General features: G+C 36.5%; 1 protein-coding gene across 2 annotated transcripts in view; it reads left to right on the top strand.

The window, feature by feature from the left end:
- KLHL4 (kelch like family member 4) overlaps positions 1–20493 on the top strand; it is a 189131-nt gene that overhangs the window by 137058 nt on the left and 31580 nt on the right. For both annotated transcript variants that reach the window (XM_074278267.1, XM_074278268.1), the window contains exons 2-5: positions 10247–10420; positions 10960–11096; positions 11778–11974; positions 16866–17078. In XM_074278267.1, coding sequence (XP_074134368.1) covers positions 10247–10420; positions 10960–11096; positions 11778–11974; positions 16866–17078 — 721 coding nt within the window. The remainder of the gene's footprint in view (positions 1–10246; positions 10421–10959; positions 11097–11777; positions 11975–16865; positions 17079–20493) is intronic.

Here is a 20493-nt window from a genome sequence, read left to right as displayed (position 1 = left end):
TTCCCTTTACACTGTATATATTTTTATATAATTATTTGCATTCCTCTCCCTTTCAAAATGAGATCTTCTTGATGGCAGAAAGTAGCTTTTTCTTTCTTTGTACTTCTATCATTTAGCTTCTTTACTGAATTTTCTTTAGTGAGAGGCCGGGGGTTTTTCCCCCTCATTTCCCTATTTTCTGCCCCTCATTCATTGCCCCCCATTCCCAAAATGCCCCCCCCCGCCCCAACTCACATTTGCCTCCCCACTTTCCAGCCTTTAAGAGTCAAATGAAACTGCATCTTCTTCTGCAGGAGTGCTACCACAGCAGCCTACCAGCCCCAGATATCCTCCTCACTCTTAGGCTTTTGGAATCTATCTTCCCTCTACACTGTATAGATTTTTATGTAATTATTTGCATCCCTCTCTCTTTCAAAATGAGATCTTCTTGATGGCAGAAACTCCCCTCCCCCGCCCCCGCTTTCTTTGCACTTCTATCATTTAGCTTCTTTACTGAATGATTTTCACTGAGATGCTAGATATCCCACCTCCCACCCCCCTCGCCCCCATCACTTCTGGAATATTCCAGAGCACTGGAAAAGTCGGTCTTTAGTGGTTTCTCCCTCAACATGGCAGCAGGCTGAAATGAAGATGGATTGTTCTCGATCTCCGAGGAACTTGTATCGGCTTTTCGTGGCATTAGGAGTGGCTAAAGCCCCTAATGGTTGTGGATTCTTAGAAATTTTCATCTACTTTTACTGTAGCAGCAATAAGTAGAAATGTCCGTCAAGCTTAAGTTAAATGTGGCACGGTTTATCTAATTTTTTTCAGTGCCCAGTCTTATTAGCCGCCATGCAGTCTCTAATGGGGAAGAGTGAACTCTTCTCTCTGCAAACAAGTTCTGCAAAATCTCAGGATAGGGGGGCATTCCCCTGCACCTTAGACTGCTCACTCACCGCCGGAGGCCATAACGAGAAGACCCTTAGTGAAAGAGCCCACGAGCCGTAGGGCGGCGGCCAAGGTGCCCTGGTCTACAGGCCAGAGCAGAGATTTCAGATGAAGATCAAGAGGGAAACACTGCAATCATCTTTACAAGTTCTAAGAAGACCTCCTGCCTTGTACCCCGATACCCCAAATTTTCAAAACGGTTCTGTTGGATTATCTAGTGAATTATCTGAGCTGCTGGAGCACAACGCGACCGACCGAAAGCAAATGGCTATTTTCCAAATTATGAGGTGGCGCAAGCGCAGAAGAGTCTGAAAACAGTCCCACCCCACCACCCCACCCCCACAAAGTCCACAGGCTAAGAACGAACAACATGATTGGCTACAAAGTAAGGGCGTGGCTAAGTTACTGCCCCCTCCCCTACCTTCTCCTACCCCCCACCCCCCCTTATTACTCTGGCTCCTTTCTGCAAGGATTCTCTTGACTGCAGTCATCCTCCTCCTCATCATCATCCTCATCCACTATCTGCCAAGGTATTCAACTCTTTCCCCATGATTGTTATGCTTAAATGAATGAGTTCTTATTTTCTTAATGCATGTGAGAGTGATAAATAATTTGAGCACTTTTGTCAGTTTCATTTGAAATCATGAGTGACCCTTTTCCTAGATTCTCTTCAGCAAGTTCTTGGCTCTCACCTCTACAATCAGCCCCCTCCCCCCATCTACTGAAATAATTTTGCACAAGTTTTATGTCACTTTCCTAGCAGCCCCAACCTATCCAAAGTGTATAAGATGCCAACTTCCAAGCCTGCCATTGAAGGTCTTTGGTAATATATTGCCCCCCAATCTTTACCTTTTTTTCCTATTTTATGTGACTTCAGAAATGCTGACTTGGCCTACTAGCTTTCCCCCAAATTTCATATACCCATGTTCCTCTCCCAGGTTCCAAAGAGGCCTCCCATGCCCCCAATCTCAGCTACTAAGAAACTGTAGAAGTCTTAACTGAGAAACCCCATTTTTTGTGAAGCCTTTCCTGATCTAGATGCAATTACTGCCTTCTTTCACTTCAATTTCCTAGAATTATATTTCTTTCTATGATATTTTATAAACTCCACTAAAAGGTAAATTCCCTTAAAACAGTAACACATAGGTTTTCTCCTTTTATTCCGATCTTTCATAATACAGACTAATAGGGAAGTACGTTTAATGTGATTGAACATGTATGACCTACATTTGGTTGTGTCTTGAGGAGAGGGAAAGGGGGGAGACGAGGGAGAAAAATGGAAATCAGAATCTTATCAAATTAAATATCAATGATTTTTATGGAAACGTTTTGTATAACATCACATGTGCCTTCTCAGTGGGGACATGGTGAGGAAGGAAGGGAGAAAATCTGGAACTCAAAGTTTCAAAAGAAAAGGTTAAGAATTGTTTAATATGTAACTAGAGAAAAAATAAAACATTAAATAAAAAGTAAATAACAAAAACTAATAAGTAATTTTAAAAACCATAGGAAAGCATAAAAGATAGCTAGTAAATAATTGCTCACTTCAAATGAATTTTCCCAAAGATGATGAAGATAGGTGGTGTAGTGACACTTGAAGCTTACTAGTTGTATGACCTTTAGGTAAGTCAATTAATCCTGATTATCTTGCCAAAAAAATAGAGGAAAGGAAGTGTGTACTGAAAACATACCTTCCCTAATATCTATCATGTAAGTATGAATGATGAGATTGGACAAAAACATTTCTAAAACTACAAAGGAGTGTGTAATTACCGAAATGCCTGACAATGATAATCTTTTCCACTAACAGATTTAAAGTTGTTAACAATCTTAAAGAGAAGTTATTTAATCTAATTCTCTCCATTTTACATAAGGAAAACCGAGATCCAAAGTGCTTAATTAGCTCCCTTAAGATCCATAGGTAGTAGTTAAGTAGCTAAAGTAGAATTTGAATACAGACCTTCTATCTCTAATATTCATTTCATCATATGAGCAAGACTGGAGAAATAAAATGCTTTCAGATTCCTTGGGTTGCCTAACCTCTTTTTATTTACATACTTTGCATTAAATGAACATTTTATAATAATACTGGGCAAAGCGAAGTAGGATTTTATATGTTTTTTCTTTTTACCATATTTTACTTGGTTGTTTAAAAAACAAAAATAGTTTCTACCTTATTGTCAATATTAACATATGTCAGCATTTGCTTTAAAGTGATTAAGATTGAAACCCACAATCTCTGCTGCAAGACTTCCATGACATATCTCATTTAGTTCCATATTAGCTCATTCTAAATGGTGAGTAATTTCTTGAAAGAGAAGTAGTTTGTATACTGTGCAGTGACCTACTAGTATTTAAGAAAATGCTTTTTTTTTCTTCCACTTGAACTCCATTCCAAGAATATATGTAGGCAAAGATAGAGTGATTTAGATCATTGATTTGAAGTTTTAATTTTCTTCTCTCAGTTTCAAATGCCATCCTTAGTTCAGCCTCTAGCTAAGTGCAAAATATGTTTTCATGAATTTAACATATCACGGTATAGTTCTATCTATTGTTATCTAATCACAGAAGCATACCATAATAAAATATTAGCTTTTCAGAACAAAACATGCCAATAGAAAAAAGATACTAAATTTTTTGCAAAGATTATTCTGGATTAAGATGACCCTTTTTATGTATAATACTTGTTCAAATTAAGCAATTCCTGTGTGCAAGAGCACTCCTACACACAGTTATCACTCCCCTCCTCTCTGTCTTTGAGCTTTGCCTATCACTAACAACTTTATGTGCTACAATCATCCTAGTGATGCACGTCTTTGCCCTTAACTCCCTTGGTCCTCATTGGCCTGCTCTACATATGGTCCCTAGGCCTAAACTTGGAAACTTTATGTTAGTAGTACCTATTAGCAATTCCTCTCTACCTGGGAGAATTCAAGATCATCTCCCATACCATGATGCCATGAGAGGACAGGACCGTGAAAAAAGGCTGTATTTTGTAACAGGAGCTAAACCTTGGAAATGGTTCTTATGGCCTCTGTTTTAAAGCTTTGCCACAACAAAAAAGATAGGGGTAAAGCAGCATTTCTTAAATTTTGTAGTTTCAGGACCTCTTTACACCCTTAAAAATTATCGAAGATTCCCACAAGAGTTTTTGTTTATGTGATTTTAAAGTATCAATATTTACCACATTCAAAATTAAGATATCTTAATGTTATTATGAGAACAATGTTGACCTAATAGAACCTTTGAACTCACAGACCTCCCTGAAAGGTTTTAAGGGACCCCTGGATCACACTTTGAGAAAAACTGATATACAGCACTTAAATGAGTGACATTTTCTTGAATTTCAAATCAGCAATTATTTTGCTGAATTCGTTGTGTAAAATATTTGGCTATGACCTGTGGAGTGTAACAAGTGCTGTAGGACATCATCTTTGTACTTAAGGTATTACAAATTTAGTTGAGGAATTATGAAATGGTCCAAGTATTTATTCTGGAAAGCAGTTGGAATGATGCTAAGAAAGTGACTGAAATGTCTATATCCTTTGACTCAGAGATCCAACTGCTAAAAATACCACAAGGAAGCCAAAGAGAGAAAGAAAATTCCTATAGACACCACAATATTCACATCAGAAGGTAGCAAGGACCTGCAAACTAAGTATGTGCCTATTTGTTAGAAAATGACTAAATTGTGGTACATAATGGATTATTACTATACTATGAGAAACAATGAATAGGAAAAATTCTGATGTGCATGGGAAGACTCATATGACCTGATATCAATTGAAATAAGGATAATCAGGAAAACAAAATATAAAATAATTACAGCAATATAATTAACAATGACAACAACAAAATGAAACTGCACACTATATGTTTATGACCAATCTTGTCCCTCCAAAAAAGATTAGAAAATGTACCTTTTCTGTTCTTTGAAAATGCAACACTCAATTAATATGTTTGCTAGTTTTAATGAACTGCTTCTTTTCTTCCTAAAAATTATCTTGTTACAAGTCTGGCTTGCAAGATAGAAGGAAATGCATTTGTAAAGGAAGGCTAGATATAAATAAGAAATCAATAAATATTTTAAATTAAAAACAAAAGTCAGACAGCAAAATAGTTAAAGACATTAAAGACTGCTGAGGTGCTACAAAGCTATATGTGATTCCATGTGAAATGTCATATTATATTTGAGTAAGAGAAAACAGTACAAACTAGGGTAGTCACCATAACAATAACAATAAAATCCAGTCAAAGAAATTTAATAGCCAGTCTAGGAGTTTCAAAACCTATAGACATTTACTAAAAGCAGATATTAGATATCAATAAGCTAACTTTCTGCAGCTTAAGAGAATAGCTGAGAACAGGTGGACTAGCAGACTGATTCAGGAGGAATAGTCAGTGCATTACATGACAGGCTCCCCGCAGATCTTCACAGACTTGAACAATAGCTTCTCTCCCACAAGATGGAATGTGTGGGTTTAAATATAAAGTCCTTGAGACACAAATGTTTGTTTGGTGGAGTTGTGAACTGATCAAACTTTTGTGGAGAGCAATTTGGAGCTATGCCCAAAGGTCTATCAAACTGTACATCCTCTTTGATCCAGCAGTGTTACTGTTGGGCTTATATCCCAAAGAGATCTTAAAGGAGGGAAAGGGACCCACATGTGCAAGAATGTTTGTGGCAGCCCTTTTTATAGTGGTGAGAAACTGGAAACTGAGTGGATGTCCATCAGTTGGAGAATGTCTCAATAAGTTACCGTATATGAATGTTATGGAATATTATTGTTCTGTAAGAAATGACCAGCAGGAGGATTTCAGAGAGGCCTGGAGAGACTCACAGGAACTGATGCTGAGTGAAATAAGCAGAATCAGGAGATCACTGTACACGGCAACAAGATTATGAGATGATCAATTCTTATGGGCATAACTCTCTTCAACAATGAAATGATTCAGCCCAACTGCAATAGATTTGTGATGGAGAGAGCCATCTATACCCAGAAAGAGAACAAGGGGGATTGAGTGTGGACCATAACATAGTATTTTCATTTTTTGTTGTTGTTGCTTGCTTGTTTTTTTCTTTCTCATTTTTTCCTTTTCAATCTGATTTTTCTTGTGTAGTACTATAAATATGGAAATATATATAGAAGAGTTGTACATTTTAAATATATATTGGATTCATTTCTGTGCAGAGAAGGGGGTGGTGAGGGGGAAGGAGAAAAATTTGGAAGACAGGGTTTTGTGAGGGTGAATGTTGAAAACTATCTTTTCATATATTTTGAAAATAAAAAGCTATTGTTAAAAAATAAATAGAAAGTCCTGTACTGAGGTTCAAAAATCAACTGCTCCAGTATAGAATGGGTAGATCTGGCAGGCCATCTGAAAAAAAGAGCTTACAAGCCCTATCTAGACCAGCAAGGTGCCATGACAACAAAAATAGCTAATGTAAACTTAAGCTTTCAGATATTTGCTAGATCACTTACAATAACAGAAGTCTAGAGCCCAATATAGAGGTAGTGACAGTTCTGCTGTCATGTAACCAATGTACACTCAGTAGAATAATGGTTTGGGGGGGTCTAAGGAGGGTCACTGAAGGGTCCTATGATAAGGAAACTTAAAACTGGTTTAAGAAAGTTGAGAGATCTGTGTTTGACTTACCTTGGTGGCTCCCTAGATTAAGGGAGCAGGAAAACAAATGACAACTAGTCCATCAGATTATCTAAATGGATGTCACAGGGGAGAAAAATTTTTGTTGCAATAGGAGGAACAACTTTTCCACAATTAAAGCTGGCTGAAAATAGCATGGGCTGCCATATGAACTTAGTGAGTGCCCCATTATTGAGATTTTTCAAGTATTGGCTGGAAGAACACTTTTCTGGAATGTTATAGTTGGAATTATGTACTTAGTTGGATTGGATGAAGTACTAAGATGCCTTTCTAGTCTTGATTGATTATGTGAGGAAATGAGGTCATTTGAGAATTCTCTTTCTGAGCATCTACATTTAGCAGCAAAAGCCTCTTGAAATGACTGATGTGGCAAATCAGCATCTGACTTTGAGAAGGGGAAAAGGAAAACATCCATGTAACTCTCCAGGGAGATATATAAAAAGATATTCCTTTTCTGCCAGCTTGACACAGGAGTAGAACACTACAGGCCTTCAAATCAGCTTGCTGACTGAGGTGGTGGTGTGACTACTACAGAGCTGGCTTCCCAAGATTTCTCATTTAATATAGATAGAATAACATCTCTGTCATGGACTAGGGGTTCTTTCGCTTTTAGGATGTTCCGGGACAATGATTGATGGCACAAAGTGTGACTTCTTCCAGATCTATACTTTGGGATTACTGAGCACAGTAATTGATAGATGGGTTACAATGTGGGATTAAATTGTTTCTCTTTTACTCAAAATTGTACAAGAAGAGGGATATGGATGCTTTTATCTATGATGCCTAATGCTAGAGAACCATTTGGATTTAGTTGGACACTTCTATATTAAATTGTAAAACCAGAGAAGGCTTTGTCATAGGGCTGAGGGATGAAAACAAAAGAAGCAATTATAACTACGTAGGTATAATGATATGTTTGGATATGGGTCTTCTCACAGAGTTCAGGAAGAATGCCTGGAAAACAGTTGTGAGTTGATATATTTAGCAAGAATCAAAGGCTCTCTAATGGTGTGCTTATAACTTTTTCCCTTGGATTCGACATAAGAATGCTAACTCAACTTGTCTAAGGGAAAAGGAATAACACAGAGATCCTAACAAGAGAAGGAAGATCTTAATTATTAATATAACCGTGTGTGTGTGTGTGTGTGTGTGTGTGTGTGTGTATAAATGTGTATATGTGTGGATCTTTCTGTGGCAAGCAATAACAATTCATTTGCATCTCCTAGAGGAAGGATGGTAATTGCAATTACAATATTCTAAGAAGCAAACATCTTCATATAAACCTCACCAGAAATGTCTTAGAAGATACAAAGCTTAAGTGATCCAACACCATGAGTTCTTTATCTATTTTCATATATTTAGATGAATATATCGGTTGCATTTTGAGTGCTTTCTCACCTATAGAACTTCTATATAATTTTGAGTGATCATGCTTTCTTTACTGCTTTCCAGAGATCAATCTGCTGTTTCTCTATTTTAAAGAACACGTGATTCTCCTTGGTGGAGGTGTTCTCTCCCCAGTACAGATCACAGCTGATCCTTGCCTTTCTCATCCTATATTATTTTTGTCTATGTTTTTTTTTTTTTTTTGTAAATCTCCCATAGAAAATTTATACAATGTGCTAGTTGGTCAGGGTCTGAATAGGAAGGGTAGCTGGGTGCTCGCTTACTGTCTTTTTTACTTCTCTCAGTTCTCAACTCCCTTTTGGCCATATTTGTTCTCTCCTTACCAGTTTAAAGTTCATTTACCTTGGCAGAAAAAAACAAGCAAAACGAGGGGCATTTCTACCTTCTCATTGCCATCCATTATCATTAACATCTCCATCCCTAACAGTGGTCTTCTCCCTTCTTTCCTCTTCCTACTTTCCTCTAACATAGCAAAAACAAATAGACAAACCAGTAAAGCTACTGCCTTGTGTTACCTTGATCATCTTGAGGTTTCACCAGGAGCCAGCATTTCTAGAGCACATTCAGGTTTGCAAAATACGAGTAATACCTCATTTGATCCCCATAACTCTGGAAGGTAGGTGTTATTGCTATATGCATTTTACAGATGAGGAGAATGAGGAAGACAGAGACTGGCAGAGCTAGAATTTGCAACCGAGTCGTTTGACTAGAATTCTAGCACCCTTTACGCTGCAGTAACAATTTACAGAATACCTTCTCTTTAAAGACTTACATACTACATACTTACATACTAGTCTTATATACGAGGAACCCAGTATGAGTACAATCTGTGGAGATTGAGGAGCTGCTAGATGGCACAGTGGATAGAACATTAGCTTTGGAATCAGGAGGACTTGAATTCAAGCCTAACCTTAGACACTTAATTAACTCTTTCTAGCTGTGTGACCCTGGGCAAATCACTTAACCCTAAACGCGCCCCCTGCCACAGAAAAGGGGAAGAATAATCCAATCCATGTACAGAGTGAGGATGAATTAAAACTCATTCCTTTCTAGCTTTATTTATTATGACAGGGGAGCCTTCAAGTAAAGCAGTTTTTTGTTTGTTTATTTTTTTAAAAGGCCTGTCCCAAAGAGAGGTAAAAGGCAGATAAGAAAGGGTAGTGACAGAATTTCATTTAATTCCCAAATGATGACAGGCAGTACCAAAGCACAGGAAATGAATAAAAGGTTTGCTTCATATCTTTGTTCTCTCATTTGACTGAATTAAGCCAAGTCAGTACTTATATTATACAGCGGGAGACAGCTTTTAAAACATACTGTATTTTTCCAAGCATTTATTCTGTCTCCTTCTTATTGTTGAACAATTAAAAAAATAAAACCCTCATAAGATATGCATAATTCAGCAAAAGAGATTCTTATATTGTCCTCGTACCTCATTCTGCATTTAAGCTCTTTTCTGCCTAGTAAGAAGTTGATGGTGTGCTTTCTCCTCCAGACTTGTGGGTTAACACAGTAGTGAAAAGAACTCAAGTCTTTCAAAGTTATTGTTAGCATGTAAATTGATCTCTGATTTCTGTTTACACCATTCTGTACTAATTTCTTCTGACACTATCCATTTTATTATCTCATATGACAAGAATATGATCCCTTCTGTTTGTATGCCATAATTTGTTTACCCATTCCCCATTAAATGGACACCTTAGTTTCCAACCTGAAGCTACTAAGAGCTGCTGTAAATATTTTTGTACATATGGGAACTTTTTCTCTGCCTTTGATTTCATTGCAGTATATAGGCGTTGTAGTAGTCTCATTGGGTCAAAGGGTACGCACAGGTTAGTGATTTGAGGGCCGTCGTTCCAAACTGGTTTCCAGAATAACTTGATTAATTCACAGCTCCACGAAATTAGATATTTGGGAGAAAACATTCATAACAACCGCATAGTTCAAAAAGTCACTTTTTCAAGTTTGTTTTTTACTTTCCATTACATATGTATGAATCAAGGGCTATCTGTTTTTGGTCTCCTTCAAATCAAAATGTTACTTAGCCTATTCCACTTTATATGAAGTTGTTAATGCTGTTCAGTTAAAAAAAAACTTAAATTTTGAGAACAAATTGAAATTTTAGTTTGGGGTACTTGGTAGGATTAAATTCTTCTTGGAGGTTTGAAATCTTACTGGGGAAAAAGAAATCTTTGTAAAAAGATGCAGTAAATGCCATTCCTTTTGTTGATCTTCTTCCTTTCAGTTTACCTGTGAATAACTGTCCAGCCTTAGGAATGAATTCTGATGGATCAGAGGAGTACTTTCAGTCCACCAATCATGCAGAGCAGACTATCCGCAAAATGGAGAGTTACCTCCAGCAGAAACAGCTCTGTGATGTTTTCCTCATCGTTGGACGTCACACAATTCCAGCCCACAGGTCTGTTCCTCTACTTGAGCTGAACAATTTCAGCACTGGGAGGGAAGTGGAAGTGAGGAGGAGAAATTGCAGGAATTCTCAAGAATGAGGAAAGAGTGCATACTTTAATGCCACTTCTGGTTTGCTATGGCAATAATTAGAATATCAGGTAAACCAGAGTCCCCTGGAAAGTGGGATATGGGATTGATTATAGCTTGGAAAAGATCCTGAATAAGAAAGTCCATTTTTTCTTACAAAGGGCTTACAAGTAGAGACAGTGTGTTTGTATCTCCAGTGCTTAAGCAAAGTGCATGACATATAATGGGTACAAAATACATGCATGTTGACTGATTGAACAAAAACCAAGATTCAGAAAGGTCCTCAAAGTAGTTCTTTGCTTACATTCTTAGTTTCCCTTTTGATGGTCATCAACACTTTCATAAGCCCACAGAGTATTATGTAGAAGGCAACGTCACCTATGATTTAAAGTTGAATTTTAGGGTTTCTGGCAATATGATAGATCAATTAATTGACTTTTTCTGAAATATTCCTATTTCAAGACTGGTGCTGAGTGCTGCATCAGACTATTTTGCTGCAATGTTTACTAATGACGTGCTGGAAGCCAAACAAGAGGAGGTCAAGATGGAAGGAATAGACCCAGATGCGCTGAAGGCTTTGGTGCACTATGCTTATACAGGTAACCATTACTTCACCCAGTTCCCAAAGCTAAAAGCAATGATCAAAATTTTGTCCTTTCCCACTTATATCTGAGGAGATCATCTTTTGGCACCATTTCCCAACAACTTGAAGAAGTGATAACAAAATAACTCAAAATAACTGTGTGTAATGGTTTCTACTTCCCCACTTTCTCAGATCCTAGTCTGTCAGAACTAGGACAAGACTTAGAAGCCATCTTGGCCAACAGAGGAAGATACTGAGGCCCACACAGATTAAATGGCTTATCCAGGGTGGAACAGGCACAATGAAATTTGAATCCAGGTTTCCTGACCCCAAGTCAAGGACATTTTCAACTGTATCACCCAGCTTCTCATTATGAAAAGAGTACATATCCAAGCCTTTTACTTTGTTGTTTCCACCATGCCATTCCCATTGTTAGGAACTTTTACCTTATTGTGAACCTCAGCTTGCCAGTTTGACATTTTACCCATTTCTCTTGGTTCTCCCATCTATGGTCACGTCTGTTTCCCCTTGATAGCTCTTCAGAAACTTGAAGACAGCTAGCCTGGCCTTGGGGATTTTCTATTCTATGCTAAATATCCCTTAAAGCAATCTTGAGTGAGTGAGTAGGTGCATGTGTGTGTGTGTGTGTGTGTGTGTGTGTGTGTGTTTACATTTGTATATATTTCTATTTATTTAGGTGTCTTAGAATTGAAGGAAGAAACCATAGAAAATCTACTGTCTGCAGCCTGTATTCTCCAACTTTCTCAAGTTATTGACGTATGCTGCAACTTCCTCATCAAGCAGCTGCATCCCTGCAACTGCTTAGGGATCCGCTCATTTGGCGATGCACAGGGATGTATGTATCTCCTGAAGGTGGCGCATGAATATACAATGGTAAGTAAGCATAGTGATCTTCTTTTGCCATGAATTTAGCAGGGTGTGCAACTCACTATCTGGTTTGTGGGTTTTTTAATCACACCCACTACCTATGCCCAAATTTTATCCTTCCAGTTTATTAAAACAAAAGGCCCAGTATAGCCTCAAACAGAACCTTGCAAGGATATGGGTTCCTTTTTAAAAATTAAATTAAATTTAATTAAATTAAAAATTAAAATGAAAAGTTCTCTAAACAAATATTATTATTATAAGAATGTACAGGTTTATGTTCAAGTAAAGGAAATTCCCGCATTAGCCAAATCCAAAAATATATGTTTTAGTTATGTATCCTAAATTCATCATTTCTCTCAGAAGACACAGAGGATACTACATTATTGGTCCTCTGGAATTATGCTTGATCACTGAGTTTGAAAAATCTTTCAAAATTGTATGTCTTTACAACATTATTGTTGGATAAATTGTTCTCCTTAGTTCTGCTCCCTTCATACCACATCAGGTCATGCTTCCGAGGTTTCTCTGACACCATTCCTTTTGTCATTTTTTAATACTATAATGGTAGTCCATGACACTTAAATAACCTAATTTGTTTAGCGTAATCCTTTGATATATAAACTTCTGTGTATGAGGATCCTTTTATTCTTTCTTTGATCATTTTGGCATATGTAACCTAGTCATGGTAATACTGAGTCCAAGCATATATACTGTTTAGTGACTCTCTTGGTGAAAGCTTGGTTTTTTTTCTAACATTATAGACATAAAGGTGAAAGGGATGTTGTAGATCATCTTATCGAGTACCCTTCATCTTGCAGAGGATAAAACTGAGGCACAGAGAGATGCCAAGTTGTCGCAGTGGCAGAACTAGGATTTGAACTGTGTATATATTAAAAAGTTGTTTTTATAGGCCCTGATTTTAACAATGCTTTATAACATTTCAAATTTTTAATTTGGAGCTGGCTCCTGAAAGGAACCTTGTTATTTTCCATTCTTTTTTTTTTTTTTTTTTTGGTATTCTTTTTTTTTTAAAGTAAGGAACTATAATAGTATGAGTGGTTGATACCAACTGAGATGGGTTCAGAATTTCCCAACTTGGATTTCTGAAAGTATATTTGCTGTATACTTTATAATAATATAAAAGAAAAAAATTGGGGGCAGCTGTAAAGAACTGGTAAGTCAGTCCTTTAAATTACAGTAATTCTAAAATCCTACTAATCCCACTAGGAAGAGTAATGGTCAATTATATATTTGTATGAAATGGTTCCTGAGGATTTTTCATTGTCCACAAAATTTCTCCCTCAAGTCATATTAAAGAATGTAAGGGGGCAGCTAGGTGGCACAGTGGATAGAGCACCAGCCCTGAATTCAGGAGGACCCGAATTCAAATATGATCTCAGACACTTAACACTTCCTAGCTGTGTTACTCTGGGCAAGTCACTTAACCCCAATTGCCTCAGGAAAAAAAAAGAGAGAGAGAGAGAGAGAGAGAATGTAAGACAAAAAAGAGAGTATATTGTGGGGGCAGAGAAAAAAAACGAAATAAGAGAAATTAAGTGCAACATTACTACAAATATCAATCCTTCCCTAAATTAAAAAAGAATAAATCACTGTTATCCCCTGCTAGAAATGATGTACACAAAGGACATCTTGCTCTGAAGACAAATCAGGAGATAACTATTTCAGGATAACAAAAACCTCCAGTAGACTTTATTCTTTCTTTTTCTTCAGATTAAACAAAGTGAAAGATACTGCCAGAGTTAGAGGCAGAGGAATATCCATGAAAGGGAACCAAAAAGATTTTAGATATGATAAACAAAGATATTTCACTGATGTTGGTATTAAGAGAGGCCAGTTCAGCCACCATTTCTGTTTTCAATCATTCAACCAAATGCGAGTGTTTCTCCAGGACTGTGGACTATACTTAACAATGACAGTTCTACATAAGATAAAAAGTCTCTGAAGTGGGTTAAAGCAAGTGTCTTTTTCATGGAGACTGTGGCAAACATGAACTGTCCAAGATACTTCAGCAGACAGTGACACTATGAGTAGAATTGCCTTGTGACAAGCTCAAATTTGAAAATGTGTCATTTAAAGAGGCTATTTTTATCTCTCTGCCCTAAATGCTGATTCCTTCTAATCTAAAGAAAGACTTTGCAGTTAGATAGTTCAGTGATGAACCCCACCACAAAAGCCAAACATGAGAACTTCCTGAGAGATTACTTCAGTTCTTAAGCTTGAATATTAACGGTTTCCTGCCTGGTATCTGACTCTAGCAGACAAAACATTTTCTGATAAACAGCTTGAGTTTATTTCTGTAGCTCCAAATGGATTTGTCTTCCTTTTCCTATTATGTGACTGAAACAGTGTTAAAGCAGGATGTGCATTAAAATGCAATGCTGGTGTCCTCTTTAATCCCACCCCGCCCCAGCTATTTTTGTTCATAATGTGCACACTGTTGAAGTAACTGAGAGACATGCTGTAATGAAATGTTTGTGATGTATTGTTTGGTGTCGAATAAGAATTCAAAACTCCTTTATGTATTAAATTACAATTCTAGTGTTATCGACAGAGAATTTCACAAAGGGTACTCTAATCATTGAATGAGTTTCATGAAATGGATGTGCTAGATAGACAAAATTGAGTAGAAACTACAACAGTGACAAAGAAAATATTTAAGATGGAGTAAGCAAGGAGTTTCTTCCAAAACTGACAAGCAAAACTTGCCACCCAGAGTGGAGGCAGTTTGTATCATAGCTTTAAAAACTTAATTGAAAGTTTCTTTGCAATTTCTTACACTGAGATACCGTGCATGGATAATCCAACACAAATTTATTTAGGCCGATATACAAGCATCCAGACTTCATTTATTCAGTCACTATGACTCATTGAACCCAGTCCCTCTTCCACTCTCAAGCTTCTGGCAGAAAATATTATAAACCATTTAAAAATAATAGTAATACCTTGTAGAAATGATTTCTGTCCTTTTCTTGGAGAACTTTGGGCACACAGCGTGGCACATGCTGTCCGACATGGTCATCGTGTTGATTGGTTTTGCTGAAGTGTTCTTCTTTTACAAGGTGTTACTGGGGAAAGTACAATGGGTAGGATCATTGTTGAGGAAAGAGGTAGAGAATATAACTCAAAACAACTGTTATGTACAAGCAAAAATTATCAATATAACTTTCAAATTAGATTACAATAATATTAATAATTCTATAGAGAGATTATAGAGATTTTAATGTTTTAAAGTGCTTTAATATCTCTTTTCCTTATTACCTTATTTAATGACTGAGTAATAGAGGAACAGATGTAGGACTCCTCCCCCATCCCCCAATCCTACATTACATATTTTTTTATATATAAGCTGTGGAATGTGTGCCTGGTACTCTAGAAAATAAGCTTACTGAGCCTTCATACAAATCTTCATCATGATCCTTAACTTTTGAAATCTACACAATAGATCTCAAACTCTAATAGGCTCTACTAGACTGGAAAGACTTGGAGGCTATAGTCGGGGACAGAGATAGAATGGGTCATCCAAGGACCAGCCTACCAATGTACCTAGAGTCTTATGGCCTTTGGGTTCCCAAGCAAGAGTTTTGTTTCTGGTCACAGAAATATTCAACGTCATGCCTCAAATCTTACTGTTTTATAGAGGGAACTGAATCAGATTTATATATAAAAAAATTAAGAGCCATGCCCTAATTGATAAATGATCAAAAATATGATCTGTGCCCAAAAGGCTATAAATTCATGCATATCCTTTGACCTAGCCACACCACTACTTGACATGAATATAAAAAGAGATTCAGGAGAAAAAAAGGAAAATTACCTATAAGTGCAAAAAATATTCATAGCAACTTGCTTCATAGGGCAAAAAAGACTGGAAACTGAGGGGATGCCCATCAATTGAGGAATGACTAAATAAACTATGGTGTGTGTTTATGATGTTCTAAGGGAAATTCTGAGCAGGATGTTCTCAGGAAAAAAAAACCTGGAAAGTCCTCCATGAACTCAAGCAAAGTGAAATGTACCATATACAAAAATAATAGTATTGTTCTAGGATGACCAATTGCACTGCTATTCTCATCAGTACAATGATCCACGACTACTCTGAAGGACCTATGATGAAAATTTCTATCCATACCCAGAGAAGGAAGGAACTGATGGTGTCTGAATATAGATTGAAGCTAGCGCTCTCTCTCTCTTTCCTCTCTCTCTCTCTTACTCTTTCTCTCTTCCTCCCTCTTTCCTTCCCTCCCTCCCTGTCTCCTTCTCCTATGTGTCTTGAGGGTTTTTATTTTCGTTAGGGTGGGAGATATATGTTTTTCCCCCACAACTTGACTTTTATGGAAATGTTTGACATAACTTTACAAGTAGTTTCTTAATTGTGGGTAGGGATAAGAAAGAGAACCTAGAACTCAAAAATTTTAAAAACAAATGTAAAATCAAAATTTAAAAATAATTGTGGAAAAGTATTAAATTTAATTTAATTAAAAAAAAGAATATTAGGATTTTTTGCCTATGGGTCTTTCTGCCTCAAGTTTCTCCCCACCTCATTCCATTCTCCATTTAACCACTAAACTGGTTTTCCCTAAAGTACAGGTCATATCCCTACTCAATAACTTCAGTAGCTCCTTGTTGCTTCTAAGAGCAAATACAATTATCCTTTCCACATTGTGAGGATTAGGGCCATGACATTCTTGTGATGTGGAAAATGTACATATCTTAGTATTGGTTTTCATCATTTTCATCCTTTGCCTTCATTTCCCTGCTTCTAAAATTGAATCTACCTCATAGGCTTATTCCTTTGAAATGTTTTGAGATGTATTTTGGAGTACTGTGGAGTTAAAATGTGTTTAGTCTCACTAAAATAACTTGCTTTTTTTTTAAGGAACACTTCGTAGAGGTAATACAGAACCAGGAATTTCTTCTACTTCCAGCTAATGAAATTGCAAAACTCATGTCTAGTGATGACATTAACGTTCCAGATGAAGAATCTATATTCCATGCTTTAATGATATGGGTGAAGCATGATTTTCAGAACAGACAACAACACCTGGGAATGCTCCTATCTTTAATCAGACTGCCATTACTTCCAGCACAGGTAAGGAAATATATACAAATAATTCGAATCATAATTCCCAAATTGGGAATAATCCAAATCCTTATTAATCTATCTAAATTTTATTCAGAAGGTTTCTGGGAATTAATATGTAGATAGGGATTTGATAAAATGAAATTTAAGAGGGATAGATGTAGAATTACATTTGGGTTCACATAATCAATTTTATAAGTATAAGAGATAATCTGAAAAAAATGGAGTTTCATTAGATCACAAGGTCCATATAAATCAGTTACACTATGGCAGCCTGCAAATATAATGGCATCTTAAGATGCATTAAAACTCACATAGCGAGCAAGACATAATGATTTGTTTAGTAGATAGAAAAGAACTGCCTACTGATGTAGGAAACATTTATGAATCAACTGACTATATATAGATTACTAGCTAGAATGAACAAAAACTGAAATTAACACCAAATTAGATGAAAGAATAGAAATGAAAAGCTAGGATACATGATGGAAGTACCTTTAATCTGGCCTGTTTATTTTAAAAACAGTTTATGGAAAAGCAAATGAGAAATAGCTAGAAATTAGACATTAAGACAGATCGTCACTTTTATATAAACAAATTTATTTGGTATATAAATCAGTTGCCACAACTAACATAGAAACTGCCTCAGCTGGCAAACACTTGATCTTTCTGCCCGGGAGAGAGATATGGGAGCCAAGGGCAGCCTGGCTTAAAATACAAAATAAGTGCATTTGTGAAATATTATGGAGGGGAAAAAAAGAATACCAGAGTGTCAAACTCATATAGAAATGAATCAATCCCTGCCAACTGTTCACTTGGAAAACTACAAATTAACATTATCTGTTTTGCATTTTATTTTTATTTATTTTATTAAACATTTCCCAATTAGATTTTTAAAATCTGTTTGGGGAATGAACTAGGAAGTCCAACAGGTCCCAAATTTGACACTTCTGGAGCAACAGATAGAGTAGACTGATAAGTGGTACAATCTCATAAAATAGCTATTCATGATGGAGAAAAAAAGCATGGAAAGTTTGACAAAAGGCCCATTTAAGCTAAATTATCACAAGAGCATTTAAAGATAAAAATGGAAGTTCACCAAACAGATAAAAAAAATATAAGTAATCTGTAAAGGTGTCTATAATGAACTCTTTTCTCCATTACTGTCAATGGAACCTCATTGCTTGCATTTTAACACAACAGTTATATAACATAACCCTCGAGAATTAGAAATGTTATGAAATAAAAATGAGAAGCACAGTTAGATTAGACTAAATATACACAAAATAGATCTGTGTTAGAATTAACAAAATAGGGGGGATTTAAAGAATCATTTATCAAGACTATTCATTATCAAGTTTGCTAGTTTGTCTCCCTGCTTCAAATCTATCCCCACTCCAGTTCAGCTGTTCTTTCCCCCACCTCTGGCTACTTTTAGGTTGTCCCCTATGCCTGGAATGCTCTCCCTCCTCATCTTTGCCTCTTGGTTTCTTCAAGTCAAAGCTAAAACCCTGCTTTTTTCCAAACCCCCCATAATGCTAATTTTTTTCTTAGTTGATTATTTCCAAAATAATTTGTAGATAGCTTGTTTACACATATGTTTATGTGCTGTATCTCTCATTAGACTATAAGCACCAAGAGAGCAGAGTTGGGTTTTTTTTTTTCTTTGTCTTTTTTTTATATCCCCAGTGCTTAGGACAGGGCATGGCAGATGGTAGTTGCTTAATAAAAGCTTACTGACTAACTAAAGATAACTGGAAGTTGAGAGGAAACCAAACATATACAGAAAAGGGGGAAATGAGGTAATATCAGTAAGACCTGCTCATAGGCCTGCTTTCCCATCTCTATAAAATCATTATGTGCATTGGAGGTATCATACTGGAGGAGAGCCTCTTAAGGCAGCATTTTATTTTACGATGTGCACAGTGGGATCTTATATTCCATACAATTCATATTCTACAAATTATTAATCTCTACAATTATACTCTCTATAAACTTTAGTCAATGGGATTGAAAAGACGTAGTCATTGTAGAAGATACAATAAATTGTATGGAATATAAGATCCCACTGTGCACATCATTGACAATGTAAGTATTTGATTTGGTAAAATCAAATGCTGCCTTAAGAGGCTTTCCTCCAGTATGATACCTCCAGTGCACATCGCAGAATCATCCCAGATTCTTTGAAAGATTAAAAAATAGAAAAAGCCTCTTTCCCAACCCTCTAATTACTACTATAAAATGAGACCTAAAATAGAGAAATATATGCTTGTTAAAGGTGTTTGCCACTATCATGGAAGATATTCAGTTTAGAACAAAGTGGAAAAGGACTCCCTGTATATGATGTCTTCTTCATGTTCCCATTGGCAAATGATATTTTGCTATTAACATCTAGAACTAGAATACTGAAAAGCCTCCTAAACTGAGATTCAAAAATCTCTCAAAATAGTTCAGCCTAACCATTTACATTAAAAACCTAAATGGATGAAGAAAACTTCTTGTCTAGGTTATTATGATACCTAGTTGAATGGACAGCCCATAGAGCTAGTTTAACCATACACTAGTATAACTAGTTTAATAAGATCTCTGATAGACACTATGGATGAACAGTGAAATTGCCCTAGAATTGAATATGAAAAGGAGGGTAGCTAGATTATTTCTAGGAATCATGCAGTGCTTTTTATGTCCCTAAGCTTCCAGCTGAAAGAAAGGCCTGACTTTTTTGATATTATTGTTCTTTTAGTGAAGTTGTATGACACTGAGTCATAAAATAGCACAATCTCTGAAAAATTAAAATTATGAGTCACCCAAAGGGCACTGGAGTGATTCATGGTGGGTGTGAGTAGGTTGCAAGACATTATCATTGAGGAGTCACACAGCAAAAGTAGCGTAAAATTATATCAGAGAGCTCACAAGCAGAAAGAGTGAGGTTTAATTGATGAAAAGCCTACATGTCTCTTTACTGCCCACCCAATATCAAGAAATCCAAAATGTTCCTCACATGGTAGATCAACAACATATAGAAGATTTATATAAAGACATGATCAAGGGTCATACAATGAAGAATGTATGGATACATTTTGCTCCCCCACCTCGCTAACATCACAGATGTCAATGTTCAGAAGTGTCTGGACCTGTGGTGGTAGCAGAGTGATAATATTAGTACTTCATCCCACCTGATTCATATCAAGAGTTATGTGTTCACTGTTTGGTCATGTATACATATATTGTATTTAATTTATACTCTAGCATATTTGACATGTATTGGTCAACCTGCCATCTTGGAGGGGAGAGGGGAAAAATTGGAGCAAAGGGTTTGGCAATTGCCAATGTTGTAAAATTACCCATGCATATATCTGGTAAATAAAAACTATTAAAAAAGGAGTTATGTGTTCAATTCTAAGCATGACATTTTAGGAAGGAT

The sequence above is a fragment of the Sminthopsis crassicaudata genome, chromosome X (genome assembly GCF_048593235.1).
Source record: "Sminthopsis crassicaudata isolate SCR6 chromosome X, ASM4859323v1, whole genome shotgun sequence".
In the NCBI taxonomy this organism is placed as follows: domain Eukaryota; kingdom Metazoa; phylum Chordata; class Mammalia; order Dasyuromorphia; family Dasyuridae; genus Sminthopsis; species Sminthopsis crassicaudata.
The sequence above is the reverse complement of the archived record's forward strand: the minus strand, read 5'-3'. Positions and strand labels throughout refer to the sequence as shown.